Source organism: Pongo pygmaeus, chromosome 19, assembly GCF_028885625.2.
Source record: "Pongo pygmaeus isolate AG05252 chromosome 19, NHGRI_mPonPyg2-v2.0_pri, whole genome shotgun sequence".
NCBI lineage: Eukaryota > Metazoa > Chordata > Mammalia > Primates > Hominidae > Pongo > Pongo pygmaeus.
This window is the reverse complement of record NC_072392.2, coordinates 80,917,895-80,942,380: the sequence shown is the minus strand read 5'-3', so window position 1 is coordinate 80,942,380 and position 24,486 is coordinate 80,917,895. Positions and strand designations below refer to the sequence as shown.

At 54.0% G+C, this 24,486-nt stretch overlaps 2 protein-coding genes, 2 long non-coding RNA genes and 1 other non-coding gene across 20 annotated transcripts in view; 1 reads left to right on the top strand and 4 right to left on the bottom strand.

Annotated features, from left to right (window-relative positions):
* Positions 1-2,489, bottom strand: part of LOC129017929 (uncharacterized) — an 84,534-nt gene extending 82,045 nt beyond the window's left edge. For 3 of the 4 annotated variants that reach the window (XR_008495164.1, XR_008495166.2, XR_008495165.2), the window contains exon 1: positions 2,067-2,349. This is a non-coding gene — a long non-coding RNA (uncharacterized LOC129017929). Of the gene's footprint in view, positions 1-2,066 lie in introns of all 4 variants that reach the window. The other variant, XR_008495167.2, reaches the window with a different exon arrangement.
* The window catches only part of MARCHF10 (membrane associated ring-CH-type finger 10), a 107,951-nt gene extending 100,722 nt beyond the window's left edge, over positions 1-7,229 (top strand). For 8 of the 13 annotated variants that reach the window (XM_054458932.2, XM_054458925.2, XM_054458929.2 and 5 more), the window contains 2 exons: positions 2,954-2,996; positions 6,767-7,228. In XM_054458932.2, coding sequence (XP_054314907.2) covers positions 2,954-2,996; positions 6,767-6,822 — 99 coding nt within the window. In that variant the 3' untranslated portion in view covers positions 6,823-7,228. Of the gene's footprint in view, positions 1-2,953; positions 2,997-6,766 lie in introns of all 13 variants that reach the window. The other 5 variants (XM_054458922.2, XM_054458921.2, XM_054458920.2 and 2 more) reach the window with 2 other exon arrangements.
* Positions 3,184-4,490, bottom strand: LOC134738777 (uncharacterized). The gene is made up of 2 exons (XR_010124786.1): positions 3,813-4,490; positions 3,184-3,562 (listed from the first exon to the last, which is right to left on the bottom strand). It is a non-coding gene; the product is annotated as an uncharacterized LOC134738777 (long non-coding RNA).
* A 7,415-nt stretch (positions 7,230-14,644) lies between the features above and the next one.
* The window catches only part of MRC2 (mannose receptor C type 2), a 64,657-nt gene continuing 54,815 nt past the window's right edge, over positions 14,645-24,486 (bottom strand). Inside the window, exons 21-30 of the mRNA XM_063655880.1 lie at positions 19,847-19,961; positions 19,586-19,749; positions 19,287-19,395; positions 18,486-18,724; positions 18,183-18,351; positions 17,940-18,089; positions 17,477-17,596; positions 17,110-17,289; positions 16,109-16,135; positions 14,645-16,016 (exon numbers count right to left, since the gene is read on the bottom strand). Coding sequence (XP_063511950.1) covers positions 15,796-16,016; positions 16,109-16,135; positions 17,110-17,289; positions 17,477-17,596; positions 17,940-18,089; positions 18,183-18,351; positions 18,486-18,724; positions 19,287-19,395; positions 19,586-19,749; positions 19,847-19,961 — 1,494 coding nt within the window. The 3' untranslated portion in view covers positions 14,645-15,795. The remainder of the gene's footprint in view (positions 16,017-16,108; positions 16,136-17,109; positions 17,290-17,476; positions 17,597-17,939; positions 18,090-18,182; positions 18,352-18,485; positions 18,725-19,286; positions 19,396-19,585; positions 19,750-19,846; positions 19,962-24,486) is intronic.
* Positions 24,255-24,359, bottom strand: LOC129018456 (U6 spliceosomal RNA). The gene has a single exon (XR_008495284.2). It is a non-coding gene; the product is annotated as a U6 spliceosomal RNA (small nuclear RNA).

The window sequence follows — 24,486 nt, the reverse complement described above, 5'->3', positions numbered from 1 at the left end:
ATTTGAATGCAAAGCCAGGCCTTCTATGCCTGTCTCTTATGATGCTGGGCACACAGTGGGTCACATCTGACTGCTGACCATGTCCCTGGCACTATGGATGCCAGGAACACTGAGTGTTTACTGACGTCCCAAATGATTTTGCCAGATAAGGAAGTGGCCCGCATGGGTTGGGGGCACTTATTAACAACTTGGGCACAGGAACCTTTATCTCTTTTATATCTCACAGGCCTCCGGTGCCTAGAAAATGCCTAGTACCTAATAGGTGCTTAGTAACGTTCTGATGCACAGTCAACCACTGAATCAGAACCTACTTTTTCCAGGAGGCGAGTCCTGAGTTATGTTTTAGAGAAAGTTGATAGTACAAAATTTGCAGAGAGAACAATATTCTAGGTAAAGGAATACTTCCAAGTTCAACATATATTTATTTACTCAAAGATTTTCTGTCTCTTTTTCAGACAGGGTCTCACTGTTGCCCAGGCTGGAGTGCACTGGCGGGATGACAGCTCATTGCAGCCTTGAATGCCTGGGCTGGAGTGATCCTCCCGCCTCAGCCTCCTGGGGAGCTGGGATGCGTCCACCACTACGCCTGGCTAATTTTTTATTTTTTGTAGAGATGGGGTCTTGCTAGTTTACCCAGGCTGGTCTTGAATTCCTGGTCTCAGGAAATCCTCCCACCTCAGCCGCTATTCAAAGACTTTTTGCGAACCTACTACGTACTAGCCTCTAAACTAGATTCTAGGAATACAAAGATGATTAAGACACTCCTTTCCCAGAAGAGACTCAGAGTCTAAGGAGAGAACACACATGTAACCAAGAGTATCCACAAATGTGCCTGTGTTGTAACAGAAGGTTGGGTCAGACGTGGGGAACACAGAGCAGTCGGATGAAATGGGCGCTGGCATTCTCGCCCCTCCTTCCACTCCTCCTCTAGGACAGACCTCTAGCTGGGCTCTTTGCGGACACGTGCCAATGCTTCTGAGGCCTTGCTTTTCATCCAATCAGATTGTCCCTTTTGCAGTCAGTGTTCCCACTTCTTTGGGAGCCTGGTGGCAAACCGGCTTCATTATTGCTCTCACCAATGGATCCACTGTGGGGATGATGTTGACCCAGAATCCTGAAGGGTTTGGGCAAGGGTAGGTGCGATGGGAGAGAGTATTCCATGCAGAGGGAAATGGAAACGCAGAGAGGCATGGAAAGACCTGCATGTTTGGGGAAAGTCAGGGAGGTGTGTGGCCAGGGAGGGTAGAGAATGAGCCTAAGGTGCAGGCAGGGAGCGGGGCGGGAAGGGTTTGTGAGCGGCTCTGGAGGCCATGGAACGGTTTCCAGCCTGGGATTGGCAGGCCAGGAGATGTGGGTTTCGGGAGGAGAACTTGGGCAGCCACATTGGAGGGGAAAGAAACCAGCCGGGAGGCTGCTGCAATGGCACGGGGTAATAAGGGGGCCCGCGTGGGAGCATCAGACATGGGAAGGACAGGGGTGGGTCCGGGGTGAGGGACAGGCTGGCGGAAGCACTGAATGCTCGCCTCTGCAAGTGGCCTGCAGGAAGCTGGCCTTTCCGGCCGTCGGGGAGCATCTCCAGAGAAGACAGGACTCACCAGCCTCACTTTACCCCACCTTCGAGGTGAAGCTAAACGGCCTTGCCTTCCCTTTCCTTCCGCTTCAGCCCCCACACGGAGCACTCCATTTGTCAGGGCCTGGTCCCCCATCCCCCGTGTCCTGGCTTCCTCCCATCCCAGGTCTTGTCTCTATCTGATTATTACAGCGATCTCCTGGAGGGAGGACCCTCCTCTGTCTTCTGCCCCAGGTGTGCCGTTAATGGTGGAAAACTTCAGGCTAGGTGCAGGGGAAGGCAGCCCAGGGCCTGGCCAGAGGGGCAGGTAGGATCTAGAAGCCATTCTCAAATCCCCGTTGGTTCATTCACGTGTGAGACTGGATGGACTGTGGCTACCCCCGTCCCCATCCACATCATTTCTACAAAACCGAAAGCTCTTCCCTCCAAGGACCAGATCAACCCAAAATATGGTAAGCCCAGGTTTGGTTCACAGTTACAAAAACTTCCCACTCACCAAGATGCAGTTTCCTGATGGAACAAGAGTTGATGAGATAGATACGATCAGCTGGCACAAAATCTAGAGGCAGGTGGAGGTTATCTCGGGAACCCAGAGAAAACAGAGGCAGTGGCTAGCCCAGTCCTGATGCATAATTTACCAGGTAACCAGGACCTGCTACTCTAGATGAAATTCCATCCTTCCCCTGTCCTCCCTCTCCTTGGGCACAGAAACGGTCCCAGGGACTAAAGCTGCCTCCACACTGGCCAGGCAGTTGCCTCAGTAACAGTGTCCAGCACCCCTTGTTTTGTCCCCCAGTCTGTCACAAAGCCCCTCTTCTTCCTGGGGAAGAGCACCAGGCCCTCTGCACCGGAGCCCACATCCTTGCAGCCTGGCACAATGGGCTCCCACGGAGTACACAGTGTTTCTTATTGTGGCACAAAATGCCATAAAGTCAGAACAAAGAGCGAGCCCAGGGCCTTGATGGGTCTGCTGCTTCCTGCCGGGCAGAGAATACAAGCGATTGTTTCAAAGCCAGTGGTGAGGCAAGTGGCCAATTAGCACGGCCTTCACCCCCACAGCCTGTAAATGTGATTCGGACCATTAGAATGGGATTCTGCTATTCAGATCAATTGCTCAAAGGAAGCGAGTCTGTTCTCACTGCCAGATTTAGAAGCCCGAGACAGCAAAGGTGACCCAGGTTATGGCTGCAGCTCTCGTTAGGATGAGGCTGAGCCCTGCCAATGCTTAGCACTCACCCAGCCCTCAGCACCTCTGCCCATTTTCCTGCCCCTTTAAGGTGGTGTAAGGGATTCCTAGAACGTTCCTGCAACTAGGAGGTTATACATCTGTTCACAATTGTATTGGAAAAAACAATTGATTTCTCGTTGTCTTCTTTCTTGTAGTTGTTAAGAAATTACCCACAACCCAGAACAGAGGAAAATGAAAGTAGGTTTTGGGGGCCAGTCCTGCCATTTTGAGGGTGTTTGCTAAATTCCTCTTTTTCTGTAACTGTGTGGAACCTAATGCCATGGAAGGAAGGAATGACCACCACCCAGAGGCAAAAATAACCCCACAAAGCTTGGGAAAGTCAGCCGCAGCAAACAATCAGGAAGGCGAGGCCAAGTCCACTGGATGCAGAGCAGATAAGAATTTTAATTCATCCTGAACGCAAGGAAAAGCGCCAACAAAGGGAAGAGGTTATCTTCCGGCATGAGATAAGATTTGTTCCTTTTCCTTGCTGGGATTCTCCAGCGTCCAGCACTTGGAGAGTTTGGGGGTTGGTTTTTTTACTGCCAGGATTCCTCTAGGAAAACCCTCCCCAAGCCCTGGCAGGGGCTGTCTGGCCCTTACCTGAAGGGACCACATTCACTCATAAGCTAGTGGCCTTGGTGGATTTTGGGTCTGCTGAATTCAGAGGTTGAACAAAGCAAACAGGTCTCCCGAGAAAGGGCCCTCAAAGCGGGCAACACGGCTCTCTGCAAACAGGTTCGAGGAAAGTCTTCTCCCTGTTCCTTTTTCCATTTTAAAAAAAAAAAAACCGACTGGAGAAAAACGTGCTTAATAAAGCAGGCGGGCTCGAAGTCAGACTCGGGAAGAACTTCATTAGGAGGCAGAATCAACACCGCAGTGAATCCAGGGGTGTGTGACAACTGGGTCCCCACAGATTCTTCTAAGGGAAAATTTCACAACTGCCTGTCCCAAAAGCCGTTAGAACAGTGGCTCCCACATGGGCTTTGCCATCAGAATCACCCGGGAACTCACCAAAAACTCGGATTCCTGGGCCCCGCCCAGAGATTCCGCTTCAGGCGATGGGGTGGGGCCCTGGAATCGTGTTCACACGGGACCCAGGTGATCCTGACACAGCCGACCGCGGGGGTGCTTTTGAGGACCCCCAGTAGTCCTGCCTGGAAGGCGCGAACCAGCTCAAAGCTGCTCGGGGTGGGGCCCAGATTACGACCCTAGAGAAGCCAATTTATTATTCCGGGCACGCAGCCCTGCGAAGCCGAACTGACCATATTCAGAGACCCGGGGAGGGCCCTGCCTTCCGCTCACAAAAGGAGCCCGGGAGTCCCAGCCCGGGCGCAACCGCGGGATCCGGCCGATCCCAGCGCCCCCTCGCGCGGCCACCCTCGACCCCGGCCTCGCCCCCCCGGGCCTCCAGCCTCCGCAGCCGGGAAGGACGCTGCGAGGTCTTTAAAAGACCTTTGTGTCGCAGGCGCACGCCGCACCTCCGGGGAAAACGCCCTGCGTCTCGGCCCCGCGGCTGCCCGCCGCCCCCCGCCCCGCGCGTCCCAGGCTCGGCCTCGGCAAGGGCCTCCCGCTCCGGAAGGGGCGCGACGGGGAGCCCGGCCTGGTTGCTGCGGCCCCGCGCTCCGTCCAGCCGCGGCCGGGAGGACAGGGCAGCAGGGTCCCGGCGCCGCGCCCAGGCGCCCCCTCCCCAGCCCCGCCCCGGAGACGCCTCGCTCTTCCCGGTCTGGGGAAACCTGCGGCGACCGGGCGCGCCCGCGTCGCTTCCGCTGGGCAGGGGCGACCCCTAGTGCCCAGGGCGGGCCGCGCCGAGCAGGACCGAGCCTTTCCCCGCACACCCTGGAGCCTGGGCTTGGGGCACCCTGGCCTTGAGCCCAGGCCCCAGGGAAGACCGACGTCTCCGGAGGGCAGAAGAACATCCCTAGGGTGGTGCTCCAAAAAGAGTCTCCACGGGAGGCAGGGAACCTGCCGCCCTTCCCTGCTGCTCCGAGGCAAATGGTCCCACAGAGGGAGCGACCCCTACTCATTTGTCATCCTTCCTCCGGGAACTGGGACCCGCTCGAGGATCCACCCCATCACCAACCCTCCCCCGCCTCTCTCGGCCCCAAGGTGGAGACAGCCTGTTCTCCCCTGGAGGCCCAGGCCGTCTCCACCTGCCCCCAGCTCTGCACACACCCCAGACACGGGTGGGTACGGCCGAGGCCAAGAAGAACCCAGCACAGAGGGACCATCCTGGGGTGCTGACCAGTTGCAGCCTTGGCCTGGCTTCCCGCCAGAGCCATTCTCAAGACAAGAGCCAGGGTAGCCAGTGGCAGAGCCATGGGCACCCAGCCTCCCCCATAGGCCACACTCCCTTGGTCCCCTGGCATCCTGGCATGACTCGCCTCTTTGGCAGCACTTTGTTAAAATGAGTTGCCAGAGGTGAGTCACAGCTGTGACCTGCTGCCCTAGCTCGGTTCAGGTACACAGGAGGAAAAGAGGCAAAACATCAGGGCACACAAGGTAGCACAGAGAGGTGCCAGCCTCTTAGTGGCTGTGTGGTGCCCATGCCAGCCTGCTGACCAGGCCCCCCTCCCTTGCACGTGAGAACCAAAGCCTCACACAAATGCCACAAGTGAAACCGAGGTTAGGGCAGCTGGGGAGAGTCCCTGGGTGTGCGCAGGAGCCAGCACCAGGACAGCTGTTTCCCAGTGGCACAAATAACTTCCCAGTGTCACCAAGACAAGGGGTGGGGGGGTCGGTGGTGGGGGCAATACCTCCTGCAGATATGCAAACAGATGAGGACGGGGCAGGAACAGGGGCAAGAACGGGGGCGGGCATGAGTGCCCTTGGCCAAAGGCTGGGCCAGAGCACCTCCCCACACACCCAGTCAAGGCTACTGCCTTTTGGAGAAAGCGCAGGATGGACGAGGGGATGGGGGCAACTCAGGGGCTTGGGCTTCCTTGGGTAGAACTGAGAGGGTGAGAGGGTCCAGGTAGGATTGAGGGGATGTCAGTTGCTCCTGCTCCGTGCAACAGTTTCTTCCACAACAGGCAGAAACTTTCTTTTCTTTTTTCTTTTTCTTTTTTAATTTTTGTTTTTGAGATGGAGTCTTGCTCTGTCACCCAGGCTAAAGTACAGTGGCACAATCTCGGCTCACTGCAACCTCTGCCTCCCAAGTTCAAGCAATTCTCCTGCCTCAACCTCCTAAGCAGCTGGGATTACAGACACCCGCCACCACCCCTGGCTAATTTTTTGTATTTTAAGTAGAGATGGGGTTTTACTATGTTGGCCAGGCTGGTCTTGAACTCCTGACTTCAAGTGATTCGCTCGCCTCGGCCTTCCAAAGCGCTGGGATTACAGGCGTGAGCCACCACGCCTGGCTTAAACTGTTTCTAAATTGTCAGAGAGCATTCGCTCAAGCCAAGGGGGAAAGAAACATATTGAGACAAGAGTTTCCCCGAGGAATAAAGGAGACCACCCACCCCCACCAACTCCACCTCCTCCACTGGGACTGCACTGCGTCCCAGTGCCTCTTGCTCTCCCTCCCCCCTTCCTATCACTTGTCCCTCTACGTGCAGCCATTGATTTCTGAAAGACTCCTGAAACACCTGGGTCCGTTCCCCTTCCCTGCCAAATTAGGAAGCGGGGGTTCAAGTGGGGCCTTACCCTGAGAGGAAGCAATGGTCCCCGCAGCTATTCAGCCTGAAAACAAGTGCTACACCAGGCTATGTGGGGACGTGGAGATGACCAAGATGCTGTCTTTGGGGGAAGCTGGTGTGGCTGAAACCCCAATGGGTCAGTCTGTGGATTCCCTGGCCCCAGACTGCAGGTCTCTTTTCCCCACACTGTTCCAGGCACTGTGGCCATATGGGTGGCTGGGCCTCAGGGCTGGAGTGGGAGAAGATGAAGCAGCAGTGCCATGCCCCCTGTAACAGACCCACAGTCTGCTGCGGCCCTCCAGCCTGAAACATCTTCTTGCCTTCCAGATTCGGAGTTGGGAGATGGAAATGAAGGCAGCATTTCTCAAAGCCGGGTCGTCTAGCAAGGAAGCCAACCGTGGAGCTCGGTGGAGACCTCTCCCGCCAGCCTTTCTTTCTACGTCCCCAAGTGCCTCCCTCCCTCCTCCTCTTTACTGAAACTGAAACCAAAGCGTTCACAGTTAGATTTTCACCTTGTGCCACTCTCTTTTGGGATCTGGCTTGAGCATCTATGGGCAGCCACAGCGACCAGTCTAGTCCCAGACAGCACAGGTCAAGCAGCCTGGGACTGTGGAGCCCCTGGCAGCCTGGCCTGGTACTGCCCCCTTAGCCCAGAAGCCCAAGAGGACCCAGAAGCCCTGCCAGGTCCAGTGGCCTGGGGTCCCACCGCTGAGAGCGCCTGCCAAGCCTCACTCCACCTTGAATGGACTCGAGCCATGTATTCATTCAGTAAACTGACTTTATTCTCCCAGCTTCGTTCATGTTTATTTCACTTGCCTTGGTTGAGGCCGAGGGTCTCAAGCTGGAGGGAGAGGGAAGCACATCTCACAGCCCCCACCTCACCTCTACTCCCTTGCTCCCACCATCACTGTGGATGCTACATCCTGGGCCCCCATGGGCTGGGGCAGGCTGGATGGTGGCTGCCCCTGTAGGTACCCACTTAGGACCCAATTGGGGTGTGGACTCCACACTTTTTTTCCTGATTGCGTCTTAGGGCCCAAAGACCAAGTCAGGACTTGGGGTGGAAGGTCAGAGGGTTAGTGAGAAAATTGTGTGTGCATGAGTGTGTTTGAGTACGTGTGTGTGTGTGTGTGTGAGAGAGAGAGAGAGAGAGAGAAACAAAGTTAAGCCAAAAAATAATAAAAGGGCTGGACATGGTGACTCACACCTGTAATCCCAGCACTTTGGGAAGCCGAGGAGGATGGATCACTTGAGGTCAGGAATTGGAGGCCACCCTGGCCAACATGGCAAAACCCTGTTTCTACTAAAAATACCAAAAAAAAATTAGCTGGTCGTGGTGGTGAACACCTGTAGTCCCAGCTACTTGGGAGGCTGAGGCATGAGAATCGCTGTAACCCGTGCAGTGAGCTGAGATCGCGCCACTGCACTCCAGCCTGGGCAACAAAGCGAGACTCTATCTCAAAAATAAATAAATAAAAATAAAAGGGCCAGGTATGGTGGCTCATGCCTATAATCTCAGCACTTTGGAAGGCCAAGGCAGGTAGACCGCTTGAGCCCAGAAGTTTGAAATCAGCCTGGGCCATAGCGAGACCCTGTCTCTACAAAAAAATTAAAAAATTAGCCACATGTAGTGGCATACCCTCGTGGGCCCAGCTACTCGGGAGGCTGAGGTAGGAGGATCACACGAGCCTAGCGGGTCAAAGTTGCAGTGAGCCATGATCGCACCACTGCACTGCAGCCTTGTAGACAGGGCTGCAAGACCCTGTCACAAATAATAATAATAATAAAAGATGGAGGGGACAAACTATGGTACCTGCAAAAACGTTATGCTAAGTGAGAAAAGCCAGACACCAAACACTACATAGTATATGATTCATTTTATACAATTTCTAGAAAAGGCAAAACTGGAGAGACAGCAAGCAGATCAGTAGTTGCTGGGAGCTGGGAAAGGAGCAGGGATTGACTGCAAATAGGGTCCAGGGGACTTTTGGGGGTGAGTGAGGTGTTATAAAGCTGCTTTGTGGCAATATTTACACAACTGGATAAATTTGCTAAAGCTCATTGCCTCTGTAGATTTTCTAAAAAATGGAGGGAGGGACAGAAAAAGGGCGGAGAGAGGAGGACGGGAGAGAAAAATGAAATGAGGAGGCGGCACTTCTCCCCCCTGCCTTTAAGACTTCTCAGACCAGGAGAGGCCCCTGCTTCCCCAACCCACCCTCTCCTGGGGGGTCTCAAAGGATGAGATTTTGTGGCAAAGGGGTGCCCTGAGCTGAATTAAGGAGTCAATAGGGTTTTAGGAAGGCCAGGCTTGACTCACCTGAAAATCTGGTCCCACTCTTCTGATATGTTCCAGTTAAAGTGATGCAACTCTTGAAAACCAGTAGGTTCGCCGGGCACAGTGGCTCACGCCTGTAATCCCAGTACTGGGAGGCGGAGGCGGGTGGATCACCTGAGGTCGGGAGTTCAAGACCAGCCTGACCAACATGGCGAAAACCTAACTCTACTAAATACAAAAAGAATTAGCCAGGCATGGTGGCACATGCCTATAAACCTAGCTACTTGGGAGGCTGAGGCAAGAGAATTGCTTGAACCCAGGAGGCGGAGGTTGCAGTGAGCCGAGATTGCGCCACTGCACTCCAGCTTGGGCAACACAGGGAAACTCCGTCTCAAAAAAAAAAAAAAAGAAAGAAAACCAGTAGTAGGTTCAACCAGGCAGCCTAGACTCAAGATCAAAGTTAAGAGCCATTCGAGTTGAAAATATCTCCATGATCTAAATAAAATTTCTAAAACCTCAGGTTCCTCCACTCACAAACATGGCCTCAAGCTCTATGAGAAAATGAGCCTTTTGAACTGAACTTTAAGGTTGACTAAAGATTTGTCCAGGATCCAGTACTGAGGAATGTATAAGAAGGGACAGTGCACATCTAAAAATAAGTTTTGTAGAGAGCAGAATGGAATTTGAGGTGGAGTGTAAACATCCTGACAGCTCGAATCCACAGTAGGATGTGACAGTGTTTGAGGCAGCTGAGGAGACCATCACAGGTTTACATCAGAAAATCAGGTTTTTGAAAACTGTACTCTTTTTTTTTTTTTTTGAGATGGAGTCTCGCTCTGTCACCAGGCTGGAGTGCAGTGGCATGATCTCAGCTCACTACAACCTCTGTCTCCTGGGTTCAAGCAATTCTCATGCCTCAGCCACTCGAGTAGCTGGGATTACAGGCATTCGCCACCATACCCAGCTAATTTTTGTGTTTTTAGTAGAGACAGGGTTTCACCATGTTGGCCAGGATGGTCTTGATCTCCTGACCTCATGATCCGCCCGCCTCAGCCTCCCAAAGTGCTGGGATTACAGGCGTGAGCCACAGCGCCCGGCCAAAACTGTACTCTCTCTACAGAAAACTGTTTCAGGGATTTACCCAACCAGGAATGCTTCCCATGAGGTCCAGGGTGGGGTAGACATTGAGGAGCTGGTGACTACCCACACTATCAATCTGATTTCCTGGCAGGAGTCTGCCTGCCATATGGGGCTTTTCATGGCTTGAGATTCCAAGAGGACAGCCTCATTTATTAAAAGGCAGTGATGAGGCCAGGTGCGGTGGCTCACACCTATAATCCTAGCACTTTGGGAGGCCGAGGTGGGCGGATCACTTGAGGTTAGGAGTTCATGACCAGCCTGGCCAACATGGTCAAACCTGGTCTCTACTAAAATTAAAAAAATAATTAGCCAAGCCTGGTGGAGGCTGCCTGTAATCTCAGCTACTCAGGAGGCTGACGCAGGAGAATCGCTGAAGCCCGGGAGGCAGTGAGCGGAGATCGCGCCACTGCACTCCAGCCTGGGTGACAGAGCAAGACTCCGTCTCAGAAAAATAAAAAATAAAAATAAATAATGCTAAAATATAAAATAAAGCATCCCCAATAGTATAAATGTCAAATATGTCAACCGAGCCCCACTTTATTTCTATGCATTGTACCCCACAGCCCAGGAGACCCGGGTGTCCCTCCGCCACTGCTTTGGGAAGGGAGGCCATGGAGGCTCAGAAGGAAAGAGGTCATTCTTAGCCCTCAAGTCTCAAAATAGCCCTAAAACTCTCCAGAGATGAGAGGTTGGGACAAAGTTCTTTAGTCCCCAGGCCTCACTACAAGATCTCGAGGGGGCTCTGTGCAGCCCTGTTGCCCACCCCACAACACGTTTTCCAGTGCAGGGAGGAGAGGTGGCATGGCAAGTTCTTCACCTTTGTGCCTTAGATTTCTCATCTGTAAAAGGGGGACAGCAGCACCTACCTTATGTTGTATTGGGAAGATTGAGTTAATACGTCTTAAGCAGTTAGAACAGGGTGTGTACATAGTAAATAATACATATTTTGTTATTATCATTGTCACGGAGGAATAGTGGGTCAGAGGCAGTGTTCTGAGCCCCCTGCAGCCCCAGTATGAGGAAAGACACCATCCAAGGTTCCCCAAGTCCCTGAGGGAGATGCAGAAGGGCAGGACACCCCTGCATAAGCCAGCGGGGACATAAATGACCGGGAACCAGAAGTCCCTCCCCCAGCTGTGGAACCTGGACGGTCCATAGGACCTCAGAGGCACCTGGAAATATAGGCGAAAATCCCAACTGCACTAGAAAACATTAACTGACCAGGATTTCCCTGAAATGGCTATAACTAAAGCTCTGCCATCAGCCGACGCAAGGAGACAGTTAAGGTTTTGCACTCCTCACTGTGTGGCCTTGAACCTCAGCATCCCCAGCGTGTCCACCTCCAGCAGGAAAGGCCTGCCCACCGCTCCTCCTCCTCCCCTTCCTCTGGGCCCTCCCTCAAGACACAATTATTTGCCTTGTGCCTGCAATGGACTCAAGCCCTGGTGCTCGAGGCGGCTTGGCCGGGCTCAGGCGGCTCCATTCCAGGAGAGCCATGTGGTGTGGCTGGCGGCTCCTCGCCCCTGCAGCCTCCCAGGGCTGCCCACTGGGCCAGGCCAGCTCTGCCAGCACACCTTCGAGGAGGCCATCTCTGGTGCGACAAGAAGAGGTTGAGAGAATGATATTCTCTGGAGAGCGGCAGCATTCTCCCGTTCATTTACGGATCCAGGTGGCCAGAGCGGGGCGGGTTAACCCTGCAAGTGAAGGCTGGGCCTAGCCTCTGGCATACAGTGCTTATTGCCCAGGCCCTCCAGGATAGGCTTGGGGGCATCTGCCACCCAGCAAAGAGCCTGGTATGTAGAGGAGGTGCTTGATGTATTGAAATGAAATGAGCAGAAAGGAAGGAGACTGCCACCAGGGCTATCCTGAGCCAGAGGGCGAGTGGCCGGCGCCCAGAGCCTGCCTCCTGCCCCTTCAGAGAGGTACAGGAGCGTCCCTTAGTCATCTCTGGGCAGGCTTAGAACGAGGTCTAGGGGTAGCCTCCAGGCACCCGTGACGCTGTCTGAAATGCTTGCAGGTGGGTGCAGGGCCCTGGGGAGACTCGTCACCTGAGCAAGGCAGAGAGACGTGAGGACAGCAGGCACCAGCCACTGACGAAGGCAGCTCTGGCCACTTGGGTCCTCCGTCCCTCCGCTGCTCCCTCCTACCCCTCAAGCTAGTGACCCTGACCTCACCCCTTGACCTTTCTTCTCTCCCAAGGTTAGAGTCACTAGCGTCTGGTGGGGGCCTTTCCACCAATGTTTCTTGTGGTGTTGTGTCTGGAGTTGGTTCCTTCCAGTGGGTTCGTGGTCTCACTGACCTCAAGAATGAAGCCGCGGACCTTCATGGTGAGTGTTACAGCTCTTTTTGCTTTTTTTTTTTTTTGAGACGGAGTCTCGCTCTGTCGCCCAGGTGCAGTGGCGCGATCTTGGCTCACCACAAGCTCTGCCTCCTGGGTTCATGCCATTCTTCTGCCTCAGCCTCCTGAGTAGCTGGGACTACAGGTGCCTGCCACCATGCCTGGCTAATTTTTTGTATTTTTAGTAGAGACAGGGTTTCACCATGTTAGCCAGGATGGTCTTGATCTCCTAACCTCATGATCTGCCCGTCTCAGCCTCCCAAAGTGCTGGGATTACAGGCGTGAGCCACTGCGCCCGGCCTAGTGTTACAGCTCTTAAAGGTGGCACAGACCCGAAGAGTGAGGAGCAGCAGTAAGATTTATTGTGAAGAGTGAAAGAACAAAGCTTCCACAGTATGGAAGAGGACCCGAGTGGGTTGCTGCTGGGGGTGGGGTGGGTGGGGAGGACACAGCTTTTATTCCCTTATTTGTCCCCGCCCATGTCCTGCTGATTGGTCCATTTTACAGAGTGCTGATTGGTCCATTTTACAAACCTCTAGCCAGCTACAGAGTGCTGATTAGTGCATTTTTACAGAGCACTGATTGGTGCATTTTACAAACCTCTAGCTAGCTACAGAGCACCGATTGGTGCATTTTTACAGAGCACTGATTGGTGCGTTTTACAAACCTCTTGTAAGACAGAAAAGTTCTCCAAGTCCCCACTCAACCCAGGAAGTCCAGCTGGCTTCACCTCTCACTGTGGCCAGTGGCAGGGCACTTAACTCACAAAGGGAGCTGTTTGGGCTGCAGGGCCAGACAACAACTCACTCCAGGGAGAACCTCCCACGAGACTGGGACTCCCTCCCCTGAGTGATTAGGCGCCTTCCACGGGTCCTGCTGTTGCTGGGGCTGCACAGAGAGGATTGCTGGAGGGGGTCCCCCTGGGCTCCGCCGTAGTCCTGGACTCAGGCCAGCAGCTCATGGGCTCTCCCTAGGGCTCCTGTCTCAGGAAATGGCACCCCATTCACCCTGCAGTCCAGGCGGGAAGCTTGGAGTGCTTCCTGACTCCCACTGCCTTTCCCCAGGCAGATCCCATCCCCAGCAAGGGCATCCGCCATTCCTTCAATCCAATCTGGCGTTCATTTGCTTTCACAAAGAAACACTGGAAAGACAGGAAACTGACAGGGCAGGAGGGTATAGGCTGGAGGGCGACGGGCAGGGGCAGGACTTGCGCAACATCTGTCTTGGGATATCATTTAGGTTTGAACTGCGTGACTGCATTGTCTATTCACAAAAGTGGAAACTTATTTTAAATATCATGAACAGGGCAAAACACACGCGCACACACACGCACGCACACACACGCACACACGCGCGCGCACACACACACACACACACACAGAATCTGACCACTGCTGCAGTCCTGATCCCAACAAACCACCGTCTTGTTGTGCCTGAATTATTACAAGAGCTTCCGCACCAGCCTTTCTGCTTTCACTCCCCCGTTTCCCATCCATTGTCTATTTCTCATCTCCTAGCCAGAATGATCTTGTTAAAAGGTCAGCCCGATTAGCCATTCCCACTGACTTCCCCTATCCTGAAAATAATGCTACATTCTACCTCGCCTGACTGCTGGTTCCCTAAAGCACCACGGACGCCCCCCTAGCCCTGGCCCAGATATTTGCATTACTCACTCCCCCACCTCCTTCAGGCTGCAGTCGATCTCACTCCCTCTAGTGAGACCCTCCCCAGACACACAGGCCACATTAGCAGCTTCCCCCTGCCTCGCCCGATTGGCGTTGGTTAACCTTTCTTTGCTGGCATCTCCAGCTCAAATACCGGCTGAATGAACAAGCAGGTGAGTAAAGGTCCTGCCGTCCATTCTGCCTTCTGTGGTTTCAGAGCCCAGGCTCCCTAAGGACACATGTGAACTTTCAGGCTGTTAGAGGGCAGGTATGATGGCTGCCTCGGAAGGACGGTGATGTGGAGCCCCCACCCAGGGCCGGCCTGGACACATCAACAGCTCCCCTGGAGCCGCAGCCCAGAAACGGCAGTAACGCCTAGCGCTTGCAGAGCCCAGAGACACTGTTCTAAGTGCTCTGCGCAGATGAGCTCCCTTGATCCTCACATATCCTTAAAACAACCCTAGGAGGTGGGTCCGGTTCTCCCCACTGTGCATGTTGAGAGGTGTGCTAAGTTGCCCAAGCTTGCACGGCTGGCTGCTCAGCAGCAGATGGCCTGGCTCCTGACTTCTCACCCACATTCAAGCCCCCAGGAACAGAGAGAGGGAGGCGCAGGCCCAGAGGGGTGAGCTCCTAAAGAAGATCGGGGGTGAGAGTGTCCCCTAGAGGCCCAGAGACAGACGCAAAATCGCCAGCTGCAGAAAACATCTGTGGTGCAAGCTCCAAAACAACAGTTATCTCCGAAGGGACAGATGTGAAGAAGCAGGCTCACCACAGGACAAGGCAGAACCTTCTCTTTCAAGCCTCTTAAAGGTGTTTTATTTGTTTGCTTTTCTTTTTTCCTTTTTTTTAAAAAACAATAATGGCACATTTTAAAAATCAACTACAGAGAAAAGGCCATGTCTTCGAGTCCATGTTCACATTGTCCCACGCTGTCACACCAGGATGGGCCGCATACTTCGTCCTGGCTGGGACTGTGGCCTCTTAGAAGGGTACTGGGCCACTCCAGGGATCAGGTGCTGCTCCTCCTGGAGCCACTAGAGGGTGGGAACTCCGGGCCCTCCCAGACTCCTGCTCCTCTGGGGCCCCCAGGACTCTGGCAACCCCTCCCCTTGCTCCAAACCGGAGCCAGGAGCTGGAGATGTTAGGGAACTTATTTTGGTCCCCACAGGGGACTCTTCCAGGGGCAGAGCCCTCCCCCGCCCGGCAGGAGATGACACCCCAGCCCAGCCCAGCTCCCACCCTGGGAGGTTGGGGTGTCTCTCCCCAGTCTTGTCTCCAGCCCAGCAGACACCACACCTGTGCCCTGGTTTTCAGGCCCAACCCGCCTAGGCCCCTCCTGCCAGGCCCCACAGCCACCCCAGCAGCAGGCACAGGAGTGATGGATGCTCAGCCCCCTCAGCTGACCCTCACCAGGAACAAGAGGGCTCCCCAATCCCCAGGGCCCGGCTCAGAAGGAAGGGGTGGGAGAGAAGGGGCGAGAGGGAGCAGGGTGAGGGGCACAGAGCTGAGGCTGCCAGGTGGGAAAAGAGACGCAACAGATCTGCCCAAGGGGACAGGGGAGGCTCCTCAGGCTCTGCAAAGAAGGGGGTCCTGGGGCGCGGATCAACAGGCCTGGGCCGAGGGCTCTGGGGAGAAAGAGGCTCTCGTTCCCCCTCCCATCCTACCTCTGGTTACTGTGGGGGCACAGGCCCAGGTGACAAGACCTCAGGCCCCCCCAGAAAGGGAAACGCCACGCTGCACTCAGCTGGGTCTCAGCCCAGCCCTTGTGGGAGGGTGGCACCCCACCAGCCCAGGCCCTGCCCAGCTCCGGCTCCCAACAGCGACTCCCAAGGGCACCCTTCCATAGGCCAACTGGACAGGCAGCTGGTGGGGGGCCAGACTGACCCAGGGCCCCAGCTCCCCAGCTCCTCCCGCCCTGGCCCTGCCCACGCGCCTGGCTCTATTCTTGCTGCTCATTCATTTCCATGTCTGACACCAAGATGTTCTTCTCAGTGGCCTCAGTGGGGCTGGAGCTGCTGCGGCTGTAGCGGGCACCCTCAAAGGCCCCGCGCTCGATGCTCTGGCGCCTCCGGTAAAGGATGAGGGCCGCGGTCAGCAAGGCCAGGAGCAGCAGCACCGCCATCAGCACCACCACCAGGGCCGCCGGGTTCTCTGGAAGCGCTGCCAAGGCGAGTGGGTGTGAAAGGCCAAGTGGGTGTTAGGCTCAGCAGTGCTTCCTGCCTGCCCACCTGTGGGCATTGCCTTTCACTCACCTGATGGGGAGAAGCTGCTCTGCTCAGCTGTGGGCAAGAGGAGGGGGCCAGTTAATAATAGCAGCGATCATCGTAATAATCACTTAAGTAAACATACAAAGCACACAGACCTGGGCCGGGAGGTCTGGGGAGAAAGAGGCTCTAGTTCCCCCTCCCATCCTACCTCTGGTTACTGTGGGGGCACAGGCCCAAGTGACAAGACTTCAGGTTCCCCCAGAAAAGGAAAACGCCATGCTGCACTCAGCTAGGTCTCAGCCCAGCCCTCGTGGGAGGCCTGGGTGTCAGCCCCTTCCCTAACTCACCTCATCTTCACTAGCTTCACTAGCACTCTAGGAGGTCGGGACTTTTTTTTTTTTTTTGGAGACAGGGTCTTGCTCTGTTACCCAGGCTGGAATGCAGTGGTGCGATCTCGGCTCACTGCAGCCTCCACCTCCACGATTCAAGCAATTCACATGTCTCAGCCTCCCAAGTAGCTGGGACTACAGGCATGTGCTACCACGCCCTGCTAATTTTTGTACTTTTTGGTAGAGACGGGATTTCACCATGTTGGCCAGGCTGGTCTTGAACCCCTGACCTCAAGTGATCCGCCCACCTCAGCCTCCCAAAGTGCTGAGATTACAGGCATGAGCCACCACATCAGTCTGGGACTACTATTATTCCCATTTTACATATGAGGAAACTGAGGCCACAGACTCTGCCCAAGGTCACACCATTGATAAGTGACATGGCCAGGACTTGAACTCTGTCCATGCCCTTGACTACTACAAAGTGACAGGGGTTGCTGATCCCCGAGCCTTGTGGTCTAGTTTGGATGATAAGTTTCAGGTCCGGTCCATCCCACAGACTAATTTATCCCGGGGGTCCCAGCTGCCCACAGTCCGGTCTGTTCAGGCCTTCCCATCGGCTGTGCCCCCTGCAGTTGTGTAGCAGCCCCCAGCCCCAGCCCAGGACCAGTGGCACGGGATGGAAGGAGGCTGAGCGTGGGCCTGCCTGGCACTCACCACGAGGAAGCTTGCAGACGACACCCATGGTGATGTTGGTGCAAGCGCCGGGGCGCCATAGCCCGCTGTTGCTCTGAATCCAGTAGCAGCTGTTGTGGCTCAGCATGCTGGGGCCCAAGCCCGGGGGCCCCCAGTTAGAGTAGTTCACAGCTGTGTTGTCCTGCCAGACCAGGGTGCCTCCTGCGGGAAAGAAGGCGCTGAGGGGGCAGGGACAAGGTGGGGCAGGAATAGGTGGAGGAGAGCAGGCGTGTTCTAGAATCGACTCCCCGTCCCCCGACAAGCCCCAGGGCAAGGCTCAGGGCAGAGCGGAGGGCAGCCCCTTACAGCCTGAGGCCTGATCTCCCCACCCCACACACAGGGCACCCACCTTTGGGGTTGAAGTTCATGCCCAGCCAGGCGCCCCGACTCTGGCCCTCATAGCTCTGCAGGTGCTCCCAGACAAACACATTCTCCATCTCATCCAGAATAGATAGGACTGCCCCGCCCGCTGGACGCAAAGAAGGCCCACGTCAGGGCGGATGGGTCTCTGGAGGGGAAGAGCCCCCCAGAGCTGCCCCAGCCCTCTTCTCTGCAGCCTGAGTAGAGGATGGTGTGGAGTCTGTGGATTCACGTGTGTGTGTGTGTGTGTGTGCACGTGTGCAAGTGCGTGGGGGGGCAGCATATGCACATATAGTGTCATGTATGGTCTCTGCATGTCAGAACATGAGGGCATCTTGGGTAAGTGCTGCCTATGGGTAGAGAGCAGTGTGGGGATGTACTCATGGATCTGAGTGCCCACGGGAGGAGGTGCCACCTGCCCGCCATGTGTGGGCTCTGGCCTGGTCACCCACCTCTCTGGCAGCGCTGTCGCGCCTCCTTGTGGCCCAGCAGCAGCTCCATGTGGAAAGAATAGCAGTGCTCCCGGAAGGGGATCCACGCGGAGTCTGCCAGTCCCTGAGGACAGCTGCCATGGTAGCTTATTCTTCGGGGAGGAGGGGGCCCTGTGGGGGTACAGGATTAAGAAGTGGCTCAGCACCCTCCCCGGGGCCACCGACACCTTGCCTACGCCCCCGCCCTGGCAGGTGGGCACTCACCACTGCTAACCCCGCACACAGCCCCCTGCAGCTTGGTGTCACAGCTGGTGGTGCGCCAGGCCCCGTCCACATCCACGTAGGTACAGCCCCCCGGCTGCTGCGGCTCCCCGTCCTGCCAGCCCACGTAGTTCAGCGGCTCCTCTGAGACCCAGGAGTACCGCCGAGAGCCCTGGGCATGGGCGGGCATGGCGTGGGAGGAAGGGAATAGTCAGGATAGGGTGCAGATAAGGCGGGGGTCAGGGAGGGGCAGGGAGGGGAACCTGGGCAAGGCTGGGGCCCAGGGCAAAAGCGTCGGGAGCCCACCTCCTCGCCAGCCAGCCCGATCCAGAGCGGCGTGCGCAGCCCTCGGGCAGCCTGCGTGAGGAAGGCCTGGGTGTAGGGGTCGGGCACGTAGGCCAGGCTGGCATTGCGGCTCTCACACAGCAGGAGGGCATCGTGCCAGCGCAGCGGCTTCTGAAGCAGCCGGAAGGTGCCGTTGAGGTAGGAGAGCTCAGTGCCCGGGGCGGGGGGCAGCGCTGCTGGGGACGGGCTCAGGGAGGCGTCTACAGGGAAGGGGTCAGGGTTCAGGCTGGGCTCTGCTTCCCTCACCCCGTTCCCAGGCACAAGGCCAGGAGAAGGCCGGACACCAGGCAAAGACCAGGTCTCCACCAGGCTCGGCGCTTGGCCCAGACCAAGGCTTGGTAGGTGTCAGCCCTGTTGTTATTAATAATATGTGTTTGCTAACAAATGGACAGGGAGGCGAGGGCCTTGACCTCCTCCTACCCGAGGAACCTGGGGCAGAGGCCACCTACGCATGGAGCTGGAGGTGTCTTGGACCTGGAACCTCAGGGTCCTTGACACCACACGTGCCAGCACTTCATGCAGCCCAGCGTCTAGCTCTCCGCGCCGATCCAATGAGCCCTCCATACCCCCAAATCTTCCTCCTGAGACCCGTGGGTGCTACGGCTTTTCCATCTTATTGGCACCTTGCCGTTCTGCCCATCTGCTTCCCAAGCAGAGCCCCGCTCTGCCAGGGACCATGATCCCTTCCTCCTGGCATGGTCCCAGCATCCAGCCCGGTGCCAGGGCCCTGCTGGGGTTTCCCAGGTGACTGGTGACACATACCCGTGCCCTTCTGGCAGATGAAGCCATGGGTCTCCTCCGTGCAGCTCCGATCGTCCCAGCGGCCAGTGAATTGGGCTGAGGGGCTGTGCAGGACCACCGCACAGCTGGTCTGCGGGGAGGGAGCTGCTCAGGGGAGCCCCAGCAGCTGCCTCCCTGTGCTACTGTCCCCAAAAGGCTGCAATGTGAGCAAAGAGGCTGGAAGAAGGGAGACCCCGGGGCAAGGAGAGATGCTGGGGCAAAGGCAGCCCCACAGGCTTAGGGCAGCGGGGTGTGGAGGGGAACAGGGAGGGCATCCTCACCGGTTTGTTGCCACTGGGAGCAGGGCTAGGGCCAGAGGGCTCCCCAGGTGCCCAGTTGGCATACATCAGAGGCTCCTGCTCCACCCACTGGAAGTCCCTCTGTGAGGCATGGAGGCCAATCCAAAGGTCAAAGGTCACATTGGGCAGGCTGGCTGTGATGAATGCTATGGTCCCCAGAAGACAGTTGTGAGTGACTCTGCTATAGCTATTTGGGGGGACAGTGTCAGAGGATACTGGGGGCTCCCCATAGGCTGGCCCTACCTTGCTCTAAGGGGTTTGTGATGGTGACCAGCTGGGCCTCTTGCTGTTCACAGGAGAACTGTGCCTCTGACCACTTCACCCGGCTCTGGGGGTCCTGGCCCTGGACCTGAAAACACTGTGGGGCAGAGGTGGGAATGTAATGGCCAGCCCCACCTCCCCATCCACAAACCCAGAAAGGCCGCTGTGTGCCCCTCAGCAACAGGTCCTGGGGGGCCTTTGAGGGCTGGGAGAGAACAGTATCTGAGAACCAGGACAGCTGGGTCTCCTTGGCGCAGCCTCCAGCACCTCCCAGCTTGGCACTGCAGATTCACACACACCTGCCCACACTCCAGGGGATCTTTAAATGGGAGGATTTCTTTGGGCCATCAAAGGCTATGACAACAGTGCTTAGGCCAAGCACTAGGAAGATGGGGACAAGGATCTATCTTGCTTTCTGCTAAACACCCTTCCGAGTGTTGTCTGACATCCATTATCTTGCCCTTTGAACTTACATGATCATCTCTAGGACACTTTTTTTTTTTTTTTTTTTTGAGACGGAGTCTCGCTCTGTCTCCCAGGCTGGAGTGCAGTGGCGCCATCTCCGCTCACTGCAAGCTCCACCTCCTGGGTTCACACCATTCTCCTGCCTCAGCCTCCTGAGTAGCTGGGACTGCAGGCGCCCACCACCACACCTGGCTAATTTTTTGCATTTTTAGTAGAGTCGGGGTTTCATCGCGCCCAGCCCTAGGACACTTTTATCTCTATTGTTGAATGATCTATTAGCAGCAGCTTCTAACTCTGTAATTTTACATTTCTCTTTTCCCACTTTCATTAGCTCCATAAGGTTTCCAAACAAACAAACAAACAAAACCCCTGGGTAGGAAATCTCTCATCAAGTGAAGACTCTTTCATAGGAAAATGAATATCTAATGATTTTCTGCTCAGAGGCAGTGTGATGGAAAAATAAAGGGTGTTGGCCAGGCACGGTGGCTCACACCTGTAATCCCAGCACTTTGGGAGGCCAAGGCGGGGTGGATCACCTGAGGTCGGGAGTTCGAGACCAGCCTGACCAACATGGAGAAACCCCGTCTCTACTAAAAACATAAAATTAGCCAGGCATGGTGGCACATGCCTGTAATCCCAGCTACTTGGGAGGCTGAAGCAGGAGAATCACTTGAACCTAGGAGGCGGAGGTTGCAGTGAGCTGAGATCACACCATTGCACTCCAGCCTGGGCAACAAGAGCGAAACTCTGTCTCAAAAAAAAAAAAAAAAAAAAAAGAAAAGAAAAAAAAGAGAAAAGAAAGGGTGTAGGGAAGCTTTGGAGTCATAAAGACAGGGGTGGGATTCAGGTAAGGGGGAGGTGTCAGATTCCAGCTCTGACAACCTTATGGCCTCAACTTACTCTTCTGTAAAGTGGTAATACAAAGCCTGTCTTTGGTGATCATTTTAAGGATTAAAGATAACAGTATATGACACAGTAGGCACTTAACCAGTGAGAGCTGTGACTATTAATAATTAGCTCCAGCACCATCCTTACTGATGCAGATGGCAGATTTGGGGTAAAAAATTGTAAGCCCAGAAATAATGCAGATTTTTGGAGGTCTGTCACAAAGTTCAAGGATTTGGTTTCACAGAAGTAGTTTCAGAGCCATGCTGAGGCCCAACTTAAATAACGAGTAGAATTCATCATAAATTTGGAAGCAGCAAAGTCACACCAGTACCAGCAAGAAGTGACAGCTAAAGGGAGAGGGTATTCAGCTCAGTCCAGCCGACATTCAGGGCATCCCTGCCACGTGCAAGTGTATTAAGGGGTATGGCAGGTGCTAGTGGCTCTGCCCTCCAGGAGCTTAAAGCTAGTGGAAGAGGCTGTCCCACAAACCAGGGGTCCCCAGCCTCTTAGGAGGTGAGTAGCGGGGCGACGGGGCATTACAGCCCGAGCTCCACCTCCTGTCGGATCAGCAGGGGCATTAGATTCTTTTTTGTTGTTGTTGTTGTTGAGATGGAGTCTTGCTTTGTTGCCCAGGCTGGAGTGCAATGGCGCAATCTCGGCTCACTGCAACCTCCGCCTCCCAGGTTCAAGTTATTCTCCTGCCTCAGCCTCCCGAGTAGCTGGGATTACAGGTGCCCACCACCACACCTGGCTAGTTTTTGTATTTTTAGTAGAGACAGGGTTTCACCATGTTGGCCAGGCTGGTTTCAAACTCCTGACCTCAGGTAATCTGCCCAGCTAGGCCTCCCAAAGTGCTGGGATTATAGGCGTGAGCCACCGTGCCCAGCCAAGATTCTCATAGGAGTGCGAACCCTACCGTGAACTACACATGCGAGGGATCTAGGTTGCATGCTCCTTATGAGAATCTAATGCCTGATGATCTGAGGTGGAACAGTTTCATCCCAAAACCATGCCTCCCCTCCCCCAGTACGTGGAAAAGCTGTCTTCCAAGAAACCAGTCCCTGGTGCCAAAAAGGTTGGGGACAGCTGCCATAAATGCTTTACCTACATCCAAATGCTATACAGACACAAAGAAGGGCACAGAACTAGTAAAGCAAGATGTGTGAGGGCAGGCAGTGAAGGAGTGAACACCCTAGCATACTTCCAGAGCTTTCCACAGGCCAGGCACAGTGGCGCACACCTGTAATCCTTGCCCTTTGGAAGGCCAAGGCAGGAGGATCGCTTGAGCCCAGAAGTTCAAAACCAGCCTGGACAACATGGCAAAACCCCATCTCTACAAAAAAAATAGAAAAATTAGCTGGGCATGGTGGCATGAGCCTGGAGTGCCAGCTACTCAGGAGGCTGAGGCAGGAGGATCACTTAAGCCCAGGAGGTCGAGGCTGCAGTAAGTAAGCCATGATGGTACCACCATACTCCAGCAGTTTTTGAGACAGAGCAAGACCCTGTCTCAAAAACAAAAACAAACAGAACTTTCCACAGGGCAGGAGAGTAACTGGTATCTTGACAATGATGATTAAGAATGGGACCTATTACATATATAAAATATATTCTGTTTAAAAAGTGGGTGGAAAAAGAACAAGTTTTTGGAAAAACTTTATAACATGAGAGATGCTCAAAATATGATACAGAGAAAGAAGAGTTGGGTAGGAAATTATATTATTTAGTATGAGCTCAATTCCATGGAAAAAGGCAGGAAGGAGAATAACAGATATTGATAGCTGTGATCTCTGGAGAGTGTTGGATGAGTTTTGGTTTCTCTTCTGTATTTTCCAAAGTTTTAATAATATACATGCCTTAATTTTTTAAGGTAGAAGAGGTGTAATTTGTTTTTTTGTGGTTTTTGTTTTGTTTTGAGAGAGAGTCTGAATCTCTCACCCAGGCTGGAGTGCAGTGGTGCGATCTCGGCTCACTGCAACCTCTGCCTCCCAGGTTCAAGCGATTCTGCTGCCTCAGCCTCCCGAGTAGGTGAGATTACAGGCATCCACCACCATGCCCAGATAATTTTTTGTATTTTTAGTAGAGACAGGGTTTTGCGATGTTGCCCTGGTTGGTCTTGAACTCCTGACCTCAGGTGATCCACCTGCCTCGGCCTCCCCAAGTGCTGGGATTACAGGCATGAGCCACTGTGCCTGGCCGTGTAATGTTCTTTTGAATATTCTGAGGAGGGCAGGAGATCCATGACACTAAGAGGCTGGCTGCCTTCCTGTGTATGACAAGGATTTGTGGATTATATTATTCAGTGTTAACTAATCTAATCTTCACAACAGGTCTAAGTGTTCTTAAAATGTCCTTCAAAGAAGCCATGGCTTGAGATTAATACCAATGACCCTGGCACATAACAAGGAAAATGACAACCTTCTCTTTCTGGTATGAACTCTTTGTCAATCGCTAGGTAAAAACAATGAAGGACTAATCAGGTCTAATAAATCAGCCTGTGCATGGAAAAATAACGACTGTGGGGAAGAAACTCACACTATGGAGGGGGTGTTGTAAAAACGTGTTGAGAAATGCATCCGTAGTGATTAATGTCAGTGCCCCAAGCTTTCCTACCTGCACACTCAAAACACTTGGAAAAAGAATTTTCTAGAAGGGTCTTGCTACATTGCCCAGGCTGGTCTCGAACTCCTGGCTTCAAGTGATCCTCCCAGTGCTCAGCCTCCCAGCCTACTAGCCAATTTTTAAACAAAAATGTTTGTTTAATTGGTAGAAGGACTAAAAATGGGGAGCATTATTTAGAAATGACGGATGAACTTTTTTCACTTCAATCTGTCTTCGTGAGGCATATTTAATCTATAGCCACCATGAAATGCATGTTTTGAAATAACTTGGATTTTCAACATGTTAGACCTGTGAGTCATGAGTCATAAAGTGTCAGACTAAGATTTTTTAAAAACATGAAGTACATGTAATCACATTGCTCTTATTAAAATTATTTAGACAAATTTTGTTGAACAACCTTCAACTTTCATGAACTACGCAAAATATGGAACCCTTCAGGAATTTGCATAGCACCTTATGCAGGGCCACGCTAATCTTCTCTGTATTGTTTCACTTTTCGTACATGTGCTGCCGAAGTGAGCATATTAAACAATAATTATTATAGTTGATCTTTTTTTTTTTTTTTTTTTGGAGAAAGGGTCTCACTCCATTGCCCAGGCTGGTATACAGTGGCATGACCACAGCTCACTGAAGCCTCTACCTCCTGGGTT